At 45.9% G+C, this 14,272-nt stretch overlaps 1 protein-coding gene and 1 long non-coding RNA gene across 5 annotated transcripts in view; one reads left to right on the top strand and one right to left on the bottom strand.

The window, feature by feature from the left end:
- Nucleotides 1-5,612: 5,612 nt before the first annotated feature.
- On the top strand, nucleotides 5,613-9,721 carry LOC119327751. 3 transcript variants are annotated; one of them, XR_005158671.1, is made up of 3 exons: nucleotides 5,613-8,030; nucleotides 8,130-9,205; nucleotides 9,319-9,721. It is a non-coding gene; the product is annotated as an uncharacterized LOC119327751 (long non-coding RNA). The 3 variants fall into 3 exon arrangements; XR_005158670.1 differs by having other exon boundaries at nucleotides 5,613-7,703; nucleotides 7,816-9,205; XR_005158669.1 differs by having other exon boundaries at nucleotides 5,613-9,205.
- A 284-nt stretch (nucleotides 9,722-10,005) lies between these two features.
- Nucleotides 10,006-14,272, bottom strand: part of LOC119327750 (U-box domain-containing protein 35-like) — a 5,296-nt gene continuing 1,029 nt past the window's right edge. Inside the window, exons 3-9 of one of the 2 annotated variants that reach the window (XM_037600846.1) lie at nucleotides 13,726-13,847; nucleotides 13,498-13,619; nucleotides 12,994-13,187; nucleotides 12,552-12,880; nucleotides 12,256-12,357; nucleotides 11,762-12,175; nucleotides 10,006-11,155 (exon numbers count right to left, since the gene is read on the bottom strand). In XM_037600846.1, coding sequence (XP_037456743.1) covers nucleotides 10,169-11,155; nucleotides 11,762-12,175; nucleotides 12,256-12,357; nucleotides 12,552-12,880; nucleotides 12,994-13,187; nucleotides 13,498-13,619; nucleotides 13,726-13,847 — 2,270 coding nt within the window. In that variant the 3' untranslated portion in view covers nucleotides 10,006-10,168. Of the gene's footprint in view, nucleotides 11,156-11,761; nucleotides 12,176-12,255; nucleotides 12,358-12,551; nucleotides 12,884-12,993; nucleotides 13,188-13,497; nucleotides 13,620-13,725; nucleotides 13,848-14,272 lie in introns of both variants that reach the window. The other variant, XM_037600845.1, reaches the window with a different exon arrangement.

The raw sequence follows: 14,272 nt of genomic DNA on the forward strand, positions 1-14,272 counted from the left end.
GGCATAAAGATCTATAGAGATAGATCAAGACGCTTAATTGGACTTTCACAAAGCACATACCTTGACAAGATTTTGAAAAAGATCAAAATGGATCAAGCAAAGAAAGGGTTCTTGCCTGTGTTACAAGGTGTGAAGTTGAGCCAGACTCAATGCCCGACCACTGCAGAAGATAGAGAGAAAATGAAAGATGTTCCCTATGCTTCAGCCATAGGCTCTATCATGTATGCAATGCTGTGTACCAGACCTGATGTGTGCCTTGCTATAAGTTTAGCAGGGAGGTACCAAAGTAATCCAGGAGTGGATCACTGGACAGCGGTCAAGAACATCCTGAAGTACCTGAAAAGGACTAAGGATATGTTTCTCGTATATGGAGGTGACAAAGAGCTCATTGTAAACGGTTACGTTGATGCAAGCTTTGACACTGATCCGGACGATTCTAAATCGCAAACCGGATACGTGTTTACATTAAATGGTGGAGCTGTCAGTTGGTGCAGTTCTAAACAAAGCGTCGTGGCGGGATCTACATGTGAAGCGGAGTACATAGCTGCTTCGGAAGCAGCAAACGAAGGAGTCTGGATGAAGGAGTTCATATCCGATCTAGGTGTCATACCTAGTGCATCGGGTCCAATGAAAATCTTTTGTGACAATACTGGTGCAATTGCCTTGGCAAAGGAATCCAGATTCCACAAGAGAACCAAACACATCAAGAGACGCTTCAATTCCATCCGGGATCTAGTCCAGGTGGGAGACATAGAGATTTGCAAGATACATACGGAGCTAAATGTAGCAGACCCGTTGACTAAGCCTCTTCCACGAGCAAAACATGATCAGCACCAAAGCTCCATGGGTGTTAGAATCATTACTGTGTAATCAAGATTATTGACTCTAGTGCAAGTGGGAGACTGAAGGAAATATGCCCTAGAGGCAATAATAAAGTTATTATTTATTTCCTTATATCATGATAAAAGTTTATTATTCATGCTAGAATTGTATTAACCGGAAACATAATACATGTGTGAATACATAGACAAACAGAGTTTCACTAGTATGCCTCTACTTGACTAGCTCGTTAATCAAAGATGGTTATGTTTCCTAACCATTGACAAAGAGTTGTCATTTGATTAACGGGATCACATCATTAGTTGAATGATTTGATTGACATGACCCATTCCATTAGCTTAGCATCCGATCATTTAGTATGTTGCTATTGCTTTCTTCATGACTTATACATGTTCCTATGACTATGAGATTATGTAACTCCCGTGTGCCGGAGGAACATTTTGTGTGCTACCAAACGTCACAACGTAACTGGGTGATTATAAAGGTGCTCTACAGGTGTCTCCAAAGGTACATGTTGGGTTGACGTATTTCGAGAATAGGATTTGTCACTCCGATCGTCGGAGAGGTAGCTCTGGGCCCTCTCGGTAATGCACATCACTTAAGCCTTGCAAGCAATGCAACTAATGAGTTAGTTGCGAGATGATGTATTACAGAACGAGTAAAGAGACTTGCCGGTAACGAGATTGAACTAGGTATTGGATACCGACGATCGAATCTCGAGCAAGTAACATATCGATGACAAAGGGAACAACGTATGTTGTTATGCGGTCTGACCGATAAAGATCTTCGTAGAATATGTAGGAGCCAATATGGGCATCCAGGTCCCGCTATTGGTTATTGACCGGAGACATGTCTCGGTCATGTCTACATTGTTCTCGAACCCGTAGGGTCCGCACGCTTAAGGTTCCGATGACAGTTATATTATGAGTTTATACATTTTGATGTACCAAAGGTTGTTCAAAGTCCCGGATGTGATCACGGACATGACGAGGAGTCTCGAAATGGTCGAGACATAAAGATTGATATATTGGACGGCTATATTCGGACACCGGAAGTGTTCCGGGTGATTTCGGAGAAAACCAGAAAGCCGGAGGGTTACCGGAACCCCCCCGGGAGAAGTAATGGGCCATATGGGCCTTAGTGGAGAGAGAGAGGGGCAGCCAAAGGTGGGCCGCGCGCCTCCTCCCCCCCGGTCCGAATTGGACTAGGAGAGGGGGGGGGGGGGGCGGCGCCCCCCTTTCCTTCTCCCTCCCCACTTCTTTCCCCCTCCTAGTAGGAGTCCTACTCCTACTAGGAGGAGGACTCCTCCTTGGCACGCCATAGGGGCCGGCCGGCCTCCTCCTCTCTTGAACCTTTATATGCGGAGGCAGGGGCACCCCAGAAACACACAAGTTGATCCACGTGATCATATTCTTAGCCGTGTGCGGTGCCCCCTGCCACCATAGTCCTCGATAATATTGTAGCGGTGCTTAGACGAAGCCCTGCGACAGTAGTACATCAAGATCGTCACCACGCCGTCGTGCTGACGGAACTCTTCCCGACACTTTGCTGGATCGGAGTCCGGGGATCGTCATCGAGCTGAACGTGTGCTAAAACTCGGAGGTGCCGTAGTTTCGGTGCTTGATCAGTCGGGCCGTGAAGACGTATGACTACATCAACCGCGTTGTCATAACGCTTCCGCTGTCGATCTACAAGGGTACGTAGATCACACTCCCCCCTCTCGTTGCTATGCATCACCATGATCTTGCGTGTGCGTAGGATTTTTTTTGAAATTACTACGTTCCCCAACAGGTGAGTAAGGACATGAACAAAGAGCTAATAAAAAACTTCACAACAGAGGAAATTAGTGACGCTCAGTTTCAGATCGGTCCCCTTAAAGCTCCTGGGCCGGACGGATTTCCTGCGAGATTCTATCAAAGAAACTGGGAAGTTCTCAGAGATGACGTTATCAAAGGTGTTCTGAGTTTTTTTTTGATAGTGGCCACTTACCGAAAGGGATTAATGACACAGTGATTGTACTCATTCCCAAGAGTAAAGACCCTCAATCACTGAGAGATTACCGGCCTATAAGCTTATGCAATGTCCTGTACAAGGTGATCTCAAAGTGCCTTGTGAACCGGTTACGCCCCTTGCTGGATGGCATCATTTCAGAGACCCAGAGTGCATTCATCCCCGGCAGGATTATAACAGATAACGCCACCATTGCTTTTGAGTGCTTCCATAAGATACAACACAGCAAGAAAACCCATAATACACATTGTGCGTATAAACTGGACCTCGCCAAGGCATATGACAGGGTAGATTGGTGCTTCCTCGAGGAGGTGCTGCTGAAAACCGGTTTTGATAAGAGGCGGACGAGCTGGGTTATGCAGTGTGTATGGTCAGTTAGATACTCGGTCAGGTGCAATGGAGAGCTGCTAGAACCTTTCACGCCATCTAGAGGTCTTAGACAGGGAGATCCCCTCAGCCCGTACTTATTCCTTTTTGTTGCAGATGGCTTAGTTAATCTGCTATGTAAGGAAATTAACGATGGGAACCTAACACCTCTTAAAATCGCGAGGAATAGCCCGGGCATCTCAAACCTCCTTTTTGCTGATGATAGCCTTCTCTTTTTTAAGGCAACAGTGGATCAAGCAAGAGTCATCCGAAGAGTCTTGGAAAACTTTCAGAAGGGTACATGCCAACTTCTTAGTGAGAGCAAATGCTCTATTCTATTCAGTGAGATTTGCCCAGCTGAAACTAGGGAAGAAATCAAGAGCACATTGGGAGTGATCTCTTCGTCCTTTGAGAGCAAGTACTTGGGACTCCCGACCCCAGAAGGGAGAGTGAAGGATGATAATTTTCAGCCGATCATGGATAGATTTCGGAAAAGATGTAATGATTGGTCGGAAAAGTATATGGCGTATGCTGCAAAGGAAGTTCATGTCAAATCAGTCGTCCAAGCTCTACCGTGCTACACGATGGGTGTTTTCCTCCTTTCAAAAGGATTTTGCGGTAAATACGAGAAGCTGATTCGAGATTTCTGGTGGGGGGATGAGAATGGACACCGTAAGGTTCACTGGATGTCATGGGAACGCATGATGTTGCCGAAGAGAGCGGGTGGAATAGGTTTTAGGGACATGCACCTATTTAACATTGCTCTACTTGCCAAATAGAGCTGGAGGCTGGTCCAGAATCCAAATAGCCTTTGTGCTAGGATACTCAAGTCAAAATACTACCCGAATGGCAACCTTTTGGACACTGTTTTTGCGTCTGATGCATCTCCCGTGTGGAAGGGGATCGAGGCTGGTTTAGAACTCCTTAAAAAGGGTATTATTTGGCGAGTGGGAGATGGTAGGAGTATCCAAATCAAACGAGACCAGTGGATTCCAAGAGATGAGGGACTGAAAACAGCTACATTCATAAGGAGGTCCAGGTTAAGATGGGTAAACCAACTCATGTGCTCGGACAGGAAAGAATGGAACGAGCCACTAGTAAGGCAAATTTTTCACTCCTTTGATGCGGATGAGATTTGCAAAATCCCCATCCCGAGGGTGGATGCCACGGACTGCATCGCGTGGCATTATGAAAAGAGTGGCAATTTTTCAGTCAGGAGTGCATACAAACTTGCGGCTGCCATCGAAGGTCATACGAACTTGGCTCCCTCCAGCTCGTCTAGCGACAACAATGACCGCAACATATGGGATTTGATCTGGAAGGCGAAAGTACCCCCCAAAGTCAGGATTTTTGGTTGGAGGGTAGCAACTGATACCCTTGCCACCCAGTGCAATAAGTTCAGACGAACCATCATTCAGGATGGTACCTGCATCATTTGTGGTACAGCAGCAGAGGATGAGCATCATGCGGTGATTAACTGTACTAAAAGTAGAGCTCTGAGGCAGGCCACGAGGGAAGTTTGGGATCTCCCTCCAGAGAAAAGCTTCCGCTACACGGGTCGCGACTGGTTACAGATACTTCTGGACACGGTGTCTGATGATCTACGTGCAAAAATACTCTTTCTCCTTTGGAGATGTTGGCACTTGCGAGATGATTGTGTCCATGCAGGGGGCAAGGAGTCAATATTGGGATCAGTGGACTTCCTTCAGAGATATGAGGAGGAATGGAAATCTGCTTCGGTCCAGGAACTTTCAGTTTCAGGCAAAACTACTGGGGTTCTGTTCAAATCAGGGGTGAGCGGCCTCGTTGTTCAACGCTTACTATGGTCGACTCCGGCAGTTGGCTGGGCTAAGTGCAATACTGACGCGGCGTTTTTTTCAAGAAAATGGCAATAACTGGGCGGGAGCGGTGAACCGTGATCACGCCGGTTTGGTCTTGTCTCCAGTCTGCAGGAAACTGCCACATTCACGCACGGCCGAGGAAGCGGAGGGTCGAGCTGCGCTGATCGGCCTTCAGTCCTTGGCGAACTTCTATAAGGGACCGGTGGTGTGGGAAACTAACTGCAAGTCTCTGACCAACCTTTGCAGTGCTGATAACCCAAGCAGATCGCCACTATTTGGTCTGATCCTGGACATAAAAGTTACCCTTGCAGTCTTTTCTGAATACAAAATATCACACGTCCCCAAAGAATGCAATAAGCTAGCACACGAGCTCGCTGCTGAAGCCAGGATTAGCGGAGACCAGGAAATAATTGCTAAAGTTCCCGACAGACTTCAGGACCTTGTTGCCTCCGAGTGTATTACAGCCTGAGTAGTTTCTTGGGCACTCAAAAAAAAAAGAAATAATGTACTGTATCAGATATGTGGCCACGTGCACTTCATCAGACTTTCGTTTTCATAGTCAGGCCGGCGCGCGGCACCCGGCCGTCCGCCGTCCATCCCAGCCCAGCGGGCGCGCTCTCTCTCCCTGTCCCTCGCTCGTTCCACTTCCACCCCAGCGGGAGCGCGAGCGCTGCGACCAGCGTAGCGCCGCCGCAGCAACCTCCGGCGGCTGCCCCGCAATGGATCTGGTGGTGGTCGGCGACGGCCCTGGGAGGCCGACGCGGTGCCGAGATCGAGGCGGCGGCGAGGCATCTCGCGTCTTCCCCGCCTCCTCCTCCGAAGGTGCCCGACAGGTAGCCCGCGATTCCCCTTTACTCGGATCGATCCGTCAAGCGAGGTTAGCTTCGGGGAATTTTTTGTTGTTATTTAGGGGACTGGAACTACCGCGTTGAATCGATTCAGTAAATATACCTGTCAAAAAAGGATTCAGTGCAGATAGCCCTTTGCTCTGCTCTGTGGATGCTTATGCTTATGGTTTCATTCAGTACTAGTACAAAAGCTTCTGTTGTTGGATGAATAATCTTAACCTACCGTTGCATTACCCCTTTATCTGTACTTCTGTAGGCAAGCATTACCATTTCTACACAAAAGGTAGACAGAAACCACTGTACTTCACAATTCATCGTTCACGAACATGAAGTCGACGAGTAATTAGCAACCAAGGCGCCCGGTTATGATTCAACATTACACTATGCACACTAAGTAGCCATCCTTTTGTCTGTCTGAACATGAGTAGATTGTCTTCCCTTTCATTACACGCTCTTAACCAAAGGCACGTTTCTGTTTCTGTCTCAACTTTAGTGTTAATAAAACAGAAGGAGCCCCCCTCAGGAAAGCAACGACATCATGCAGAATGATATTATCTGCCCTGTAGAGCAGACATTGTCACATCGTTAGCGCTAGGTGGCTCTTCATCCGTTACCCTTACGTGGAAATATGCTGGATGCTTAGGTTCAGGCAGGGGTATACTTTCGCTGCTTAGCATTGTAACCATGCTTATTGTGGTGGGTCTATCAGCTGCATTCTCTTGTACACACAGCAATGCGATGTTGATACACCTCATTGTGTCTGATGCATGTGACTCTGAAACTATTGATTCGTCAACGAACTCAAGCCATCTTTCTTCTTTCCACAACTTCCATGCCTTGAAGGAGTTTAGACACATATTAGATAAAGGTCATCAGATAAACAGAGTAATTTTACATATGGGATACAGAAAATACTTACATATCCAAGAAGGTTGAAGAAGTCCCCATTTTTATGGAAAGACGAGTTCCTTTTTCCATGGATGATCTCGAGAATCAGAACACCAAAGCTGAATACATCAGACTTGATCGAGAAGAGGCCCTCTGATGCATACTCTGGAGCCATATACCCACTGTGAAAATATACAGAAAAAAAAGTAAACTTCTGTCTGGTATTTGGTTAACTTGCAGTAGTATGTACTTAAGGAAGAGCTTACTATGTCCCAGCAACCCTTTTTGTGTTCCCTTCAATATCATTTGAACTGAATATTTTTGCAAGCCCAAAATCTGATATTTTAGGATTCATCTCACTGTCCAAAAGAATGTTACTTGCTTTAAGATCTCTATGTATGACACGTAACCGGGAGTGTTTATGCAAATATAGAAGTCCTTGCGCTATTCCTTCGATAATTGCTTTTCGTTTATTCCAGTTCAGTAAAGCTCTTTTAGTTTCATCTGCACATTAGTTTACAAATATATGTATATTAGATAGATGGGGAGGACTGGATGGCTTTAGCAGACAGAGTTAAACCATATATAATACATAACAGGATATTACGTGAACTAATACCAAAGATAAAGGAGTCCAAGCTTTTATTTGGCAAATATTCATAGATCAATATTTTTTCCTCCCCTTGTGAGCAACATCCCAACAGTCTAACCAGATTTGTGTACTGGAGCTTGGCTATGAGTTGGACTTCATTTTTGAACTCTGTGAAACCTTGCCCAGAATGTGAAGCAAGTCTCTTAATTGCTATCTCCAAACCTTCTGGAAGCTGGCCCTATGGAGGTTCAAATGAGATTGATTAGTGATACAATATCATCTTGCGAAATAGAAGTGCTTTTACTTATCTTCTGACTGGTAATCCCCCATGCTTCTGGGTAAAATTAAAGCTACATGTATAAAATCTACATGGTCGTACAAATTTAGCCATCAACGCAAACTTATTCCATTTTGTTCTCTTTGTTTACAGGAATAATAAATGTGTTCTTTTACCTTGTATACTGGACCAAAGCCACCTTGCCCCAATTTATTTTCATCTGAGAAGTTATTTGTAGCATTTGATACTTCTGAAAAATCAAAAAGCTTGAACTCCGGACTCCTTCCTATTCCCCAGACCAGTTCTTCATCTTCCTGTGAGCTCAGTTTACCTAAATTCAAAAGGCAGAGTTTATCTAATCCTTTCAGGTAATGCTGATGTAAAGTATATATGAATCTGAATAGCCTAAGAGATTTGTGAGTACAGTTGCATTTCCTTAACAAACCTTTTATGTGCCTTTTGACCAGTCCAAGCCAAACGATGAAGCAGAAAAATGATGCTAGTAGAAGCGCAACAGTGGTAATGATCAAAACCTTTATTATATTCCCTAAAACAAAAGATTTCACACAAACATAGGTGGTTATGTTTTAAGGAATGTTTCAACATATAAAATAGTCTTGCTTACTCTTGTGTTTATGGCTGGGAGTCTCGTCTTTCTGCCTGGGAAGATCAACTGGCCCTGGCGCCGGCTTGGGTGCCGGCATGTTTATTGTTGGATCTACAGCACCCGACAAGGTGATATGCTGCATGGGCTGACCCTCGTAGAACTGATATGTGCTATACCTGAAATTGCACCACACACCAGCAATCCATTCACCACGTTGCTGGTAGAAGAAACTCTTCGCCGCACTCCTGATATTGTCGAGGCAATCCCAACAGTCATTTGGCGGTAGGTCCAGGACTCCAGGTTGCACTGCGCCAGAGAGTAGAGCAGCGGGATTGTGCTGTAGACATCCATGCGGCCGGTGGCGTACATCATCGTCGAGTTGTAGGCTGCTTGTTTGGCTGTCTCTTGAAGCAGCACCTTGATGTTGCCATCAATGCTGACATCGGTGTACTTGGCGCTCACCTCGCTGGGGATGTTGGGATCCATATTGTGTTTTGTGGTGTCCGTGAAGACCAGCAACCTGTTCAGCACAACAGTAGAGTCGTAGATAAGATCCTTCGCAGAGATGTGGACGATGCAATCCTTGTATAGAATATGCGCCTCCTTGTGGTTTGTGCACACCCGCCACACATCCTGGAATGCTGTGGTGATGCAGCTGGGGCAGGCATCGACGACGCCATCACCGCGGCACACCACGACGCCGTATATGCGGTCTTGGTCAGTTCCGACGAAGCCCTTGGCGAGGTTGGTTCGTGTGGATGAGGCACTACTGAATAGCGCAGTAGATAGGAGCTCAAGGTTCTCTCTGTAGGTGCTCTCGTTCATGTGGGAGTCTCTGTAGTAGCAGATCTGCGTCAGTGGATTGACGGCAGCGACGAATGGCTCGAAGCCGAGAATAAGCAGCAAGGAGATGATCATGGTTCTGGCTAACCATAGGTAATTCAGCTCTGCCCCCTCCAGCAGCTTCCTTGTTATAAGCATCATTTGGAAAACTCGTCTGTCTTACGGTTTGACTGCTTACTTGTTTAGTGATTATCTGATGATATCAGCTTGCAGGCCGTGCAATCAAATTTCGTGGAATACAATACTGCTGCCGTCCAGGCATCAGCCTGTGTAATGGCTACAAGCAATGCAAGACAAGGGGAGAGAACAATAACAAATCCAGTTTCAGTGTTTCCGTCAAAGGAGAAGAGGTCTTCTTGTGACCTTGAGGAGAAGAGGTCTTCTTGTGACCTTGAGGGAGGTGGGGAGTTGAAGGTGATTACGATCGTTCGGTAAAGCTAATGGACTACTCCCTCCGTCTCATAATATAAGAACGTTTTTGACACTAGTGTAGTGTTAAAAGCGTTCTTATATTTTGGGACTGAGGGAGTATTGGTTAGAAGCTTGACTCGGAAATGTTTCTTATGCTGAAATGCTTTGAAAATGCTCTTAAGCTTGTGTGATGCGAAACATGGGCAAAAGCAAGTAACCAGCTGGCAAATTCGGTTACCTCCCAGCCAAACACAGTACAAAATCTCAAAGTATAGTTTGTGGAAAATGCTTATGAACTGGCATAAATTGTAGTACTATATGAGTATAGCATTGACTGAGACTTAACGAGGTCTCAGTCGACTGAGATTTAGCAAGAACTGATATGAGAAACAAGTCTGCAAAACAGTACACCCCAGGAAAACAAATGTGTTTTTAATAGAACAGTAGGTTTCCCTGGTGGATGTTTTCCATTTTAATGCAAATAAAAACAAATGATAAGAGCATTTTTTTTGTTTATTCACATTTTGATATTCTTTTGAGGAATCACATGCACATTTCAGTGTACCTACACAACACAACACAACACAAAAGCTATATTTCCCAAGACTATTTCTGCACAAGGTCTATCTAACATTGCGTGCATCATCATCTGTTCTTGGAGCTCCAGTCCATGATGGCCGACCGGAGCGAGTGGTTGGGGATGAGGCTCTTGCTCGGCAGCCGGAGGTTGGTCATGGGCGACTTGTCCTTCATGCTCACCCATGTCTCGATCGCCTTCCGGTCGTAGGTGTACCCATCGGCGGCGACGCATGGGTCCTCCATGATTTCCTGAAGAATGGGGCAGAGGAAGTGGCCTGGGGCTGCTGACGATGATGCTGTCCGGAGAAGGGCCTTCGTCTCCCTGGCGGCTCTGGCAGCGATGTCCTTGATCCGCTCCAGCGCCGGGAGGATGTGCTCGCGCAGCCCGGGCCGGTCCCTGCGTCGCATCTCTGCGCACCGCAGCGCAAGTGCGGCCAGCTCCCTAGCCTCCTCTGGCGGCCACTGCCCGGCGGTTGCGTCCAGCATCTCCGCGAAGGAGTCACCGCCGTCTTCCTCCAGTGCGGTCTCCACGGCATGGGCGAGCCCGAGCGGCGACGTCCGCCCCGTGAGCAGCTGCAGCACTACCACGCCGAGCGCGTACACGTCTGACTTGGCCGACACGGCGCCCGTCCGCTGGTACTCCGGGTCGATGTAGCAGAACGTGCCCACGGGCGTCGTGTTCCTCACCATCGTGGACTGCTGCTGGCCTCCTCCACCTCCGGCGCCCGAGTGGTGGAGCAGCGCCGTCGAGAGGCCGACATCGCCGACCTTGCTGGAGAGGTTCCGGTCGAGCAGGATGTTGGCCGGCTTGAGGTCGCGGTGGATGATGGGGTCCGGCCTGGCGCTGTGGAGGAAGGCGACGGCGGTGGCCACCTCCCAGGCGACCCGGATGCGGTCGTACCAGGCGAGCGGCGGCATGCCGTTCCGGCGGTGGTTGAGCGCGTCGTCCAGGCTGCCATTCGCCATGTACTCGTACACCACGCAGCCGCGCTCCGGGCACGCGCCCAGCAGCAGCAGCAGGTGAGGGTGCCGGATCTTGCCCAGGACCTCCAGCTGCAGGTGGTAAGATGAAATTAGGAGTTGCAAAACAAAAGTTCAGACAATAACTGAACTCGAATTCTGTTTGATTTTGTTTTTTAACAAAACCAGTTTTTTTTTTGCCAAAAAGGATCACAATCAAAGTATTATGTGTTAATGATGGGAAAGTTGGTCTTGTTTTGAGATTTCTTTACGACGGGAATGCTCAAAGGGATCACAATCGAAATATATGTATTTATTTCCCTCAAAAGGAAGAGGATATTTGTAGTTGAGATTTGAAGTGAAAATGAACATAACCATGCCTTTGATGTGAAACTAGCCAAATAGAAAGATAAATAGCCTTAATACTAAAATAACTATATTTTCCATATTTACCATTGTGCTTTCATGGCAATATGCAATGTTCATATTAGCCCTATATGGTCATTTATAGGCTCTCACCTATTAATAGTAGCACCTATCAATAGTAGGCATGAGTCATTGGATCATCGAAAAGTAATGACTTATATTAACTGAGGAGTATCTTAAAATTTCCCAATTTTGTTTGCTAAAAATCACCCTTTTGGTATAATATGAGCAGCTAGTAAAAAACATTTGTGTGTTGGCAAGTAAATACAGTACCTCCTGCTGTAACTGCTGAGTTCCAAAACCTTCAAGGGAGTTCAAAACTTTCACTGCTGCAATTGTATGCTGAAACTTAGCCTTGTAGACGGTCCCATATGTTCCCTTACCGATCACAAGATCGCTTGAAAATGATGAAGTCGCTGCCTGGATATGCTCCCATGAGTACCTATTATACTCTGTAAGACATCGCCCAGTATTTTTCCGTCCTGTTTCGAGGTCACTAGAATTTTGGTGATCACCATTACTGTCCTCTTCAGAAGAGCTTTGTTTAGGCTGAGCTTCTCTTTCGGCCACCTGCTCTTCTTCTCTTTCCATTTGTCTTACCAATCTCTTCACCATCTCTTCTGTCAGGTCAATCTCTCTAAGCTTAATTCCGTCCTCGACACGCCGGATGCCCAAGTCGTTGGGTAACTAACAACAAGATTTCAAGAAGAAATAGTTAGGACCTTGTAGGTTACTGAACACTTCAGATAGTTAAAAAAAAATCTTACTTTCTGAGTGGAGTCAACCGGCTCATTCTGAGAAACATCATGAAGATTCTGAAGATGACGCAGTTTGACCTTCATACTCTCAATTTGAAGCTTCAGATCATCCTGTTGAGCCAAAAAAGATCATAAATTGCACATTCATTTGGGTAAACATGTTAGCTTTCATGTAGTGATATTTTGCTTTGGCAGTGTGCATCGTATGATGCTGAGGCCTAGAGATGAACTCTTCCATCATCTTAAAAGAATTTTTTTTTGTACCCAATAGAATGAAATATTTTTACCCAGGGTGAAACGGCTACCTGGTCATGAGAATGCTTCAGTTCTGTTGCAGTTTCTGAAACTGCTGCCTGCAGATCAGAGATATCTCGGAAGCTATCTCCTCGGAAGCTCCTGTAAACTGAATCCCCACTGCTGCTGCTGCTACTGAGCTGCGCTACTGATGTGATTGAGTGTGAATTTGTCTTCAGGGTTGTATCAGCATGGTAAGAGATCTCGCTGCCAGCACTGCCTGAAGGGGTAGCTCCCCTGCTGGCCGACCTGTTTATATTTGCGAGTGCGTGATCACGCTGCGATGACAGAGATGACTGGCGGAATAATACAGCTGCTGTTCCATTTCTGTCATCCCACTCTGCTGTAGACAGAATAGTTAGACACTCTAATACATATTTTTGTTTGTATTCAGTTGATAGGTGTAACCAACAATTTTCAGAAACCAAAATCAAATGCAGACTTCAGTATTACCTGAGGGCGCACTGGAAAGGCTTTTGGAGCTAGGAGAAGAAACGGTTGAAGAAGATATGGTCTTGGGTGTTTCGCAGGCATCAGATGTAGCCGAGCGCACGAATGACAGTTTGCCCTTTGAGACGACGTATGCCGTACAGAAGCTTGGAATGCATTCGGAGATTTTGGTTGCAGTCTTGCTTCCTTTGAGCTTCCTGCAAGTAGTTAACAATGATAATCACATGATTAGGATTGTACTAGGCATTTCGCATCTATGCTGTACTAGGCTTTTGTTTCATAATAAAGAATTGTTCATCTTAAATTCTCTGCAAATTTCCATATTGAACTTGCAATCAATTAGTAGTTGCAGTGCAACCTTCAGTGTTAGCTGGTAGCTGGGGAATTAAATGAGAAGACAATGATCATCCTACCAAATGCTTAAGCTTTTCTGACTATTTGTCACAATGCTCCAGCTAGTCATCCTAAAAGTTTTCTTATGCTGAAACGACAACAATCCGAATGTACCTTCGGAATATGCTTCTCGACGAAGAGCCCAGGACCAGCTTGCCAATGTTGAATTTGTCGATTTCCTCGCTTATAGCAGCAGGCACATCGTCAGATTCAAGTAAAACAGCTTCAGCTTCCACCTGTTGATCAAACAGGGTAAAACATATCACTATCTGTATCAGATTTCATGAGTTATGTTAACTGCAAATTGCATGGTAAATCAGGCAATTGTGCAAGCCGGTCAACCTGTCTCTGAGCACACATCTTCTTGTATGGGAGCAACATATTCCTTGCTTGCCATTCCAGCTCTTCCCTGTACGCTGATGTTACGTCGTCGCGCACTTGCGAGACCGGGAGGTAATTGCCCACTGTCATCAGAGGATGAAGACCAGGTCAGTTCGGAATTCTGAATAATTAGCAACGACTAAAGAACAGCAGGTATACACTTAATCACAAATTGCCCACACTTTTAGTACAACAAAAATTCATATTCATCAAGACATCAACCTAACAATAATGCAGTACGCCCAAGGACAAAACTCTGCACTCTGCAGTTGGTGTTCTGGTAGTAGGTATGACCTTGTGACACTGTAACCATAAAATGTGTTCATAGATGCTGCTGCTGTCAAGATCAATTATTTGGACTGATGATTAGCAGTGTGAAGCCAGGAAAACCAAAACCAAAACTAACCTATCCAATTGTCATAGAAATGCCAATCATTGTAAAAAAAAATGACAGTCTGAACCTGTATTTTTAACTAGCAGTCATAGTAGCAAAAGGTTCATGGCCTTA

The sequence above is a fragment of the Triticum dicoccoides genome, chromosome 7A (genome assembly GCF_002162155.2).
Source record: "Triticum dicoccoides isolate Atlit2015 ecotype Zavitan chromosome 7A, WEW_v2.0, whole genome shotgun sequence".
Taxonomy (NCBI): Eukaryota; Viridiplantae; Streptophyta; class Magnoliopsida; order Poales; family Poaceae; genus Triticum; species Triticum dicoccoides.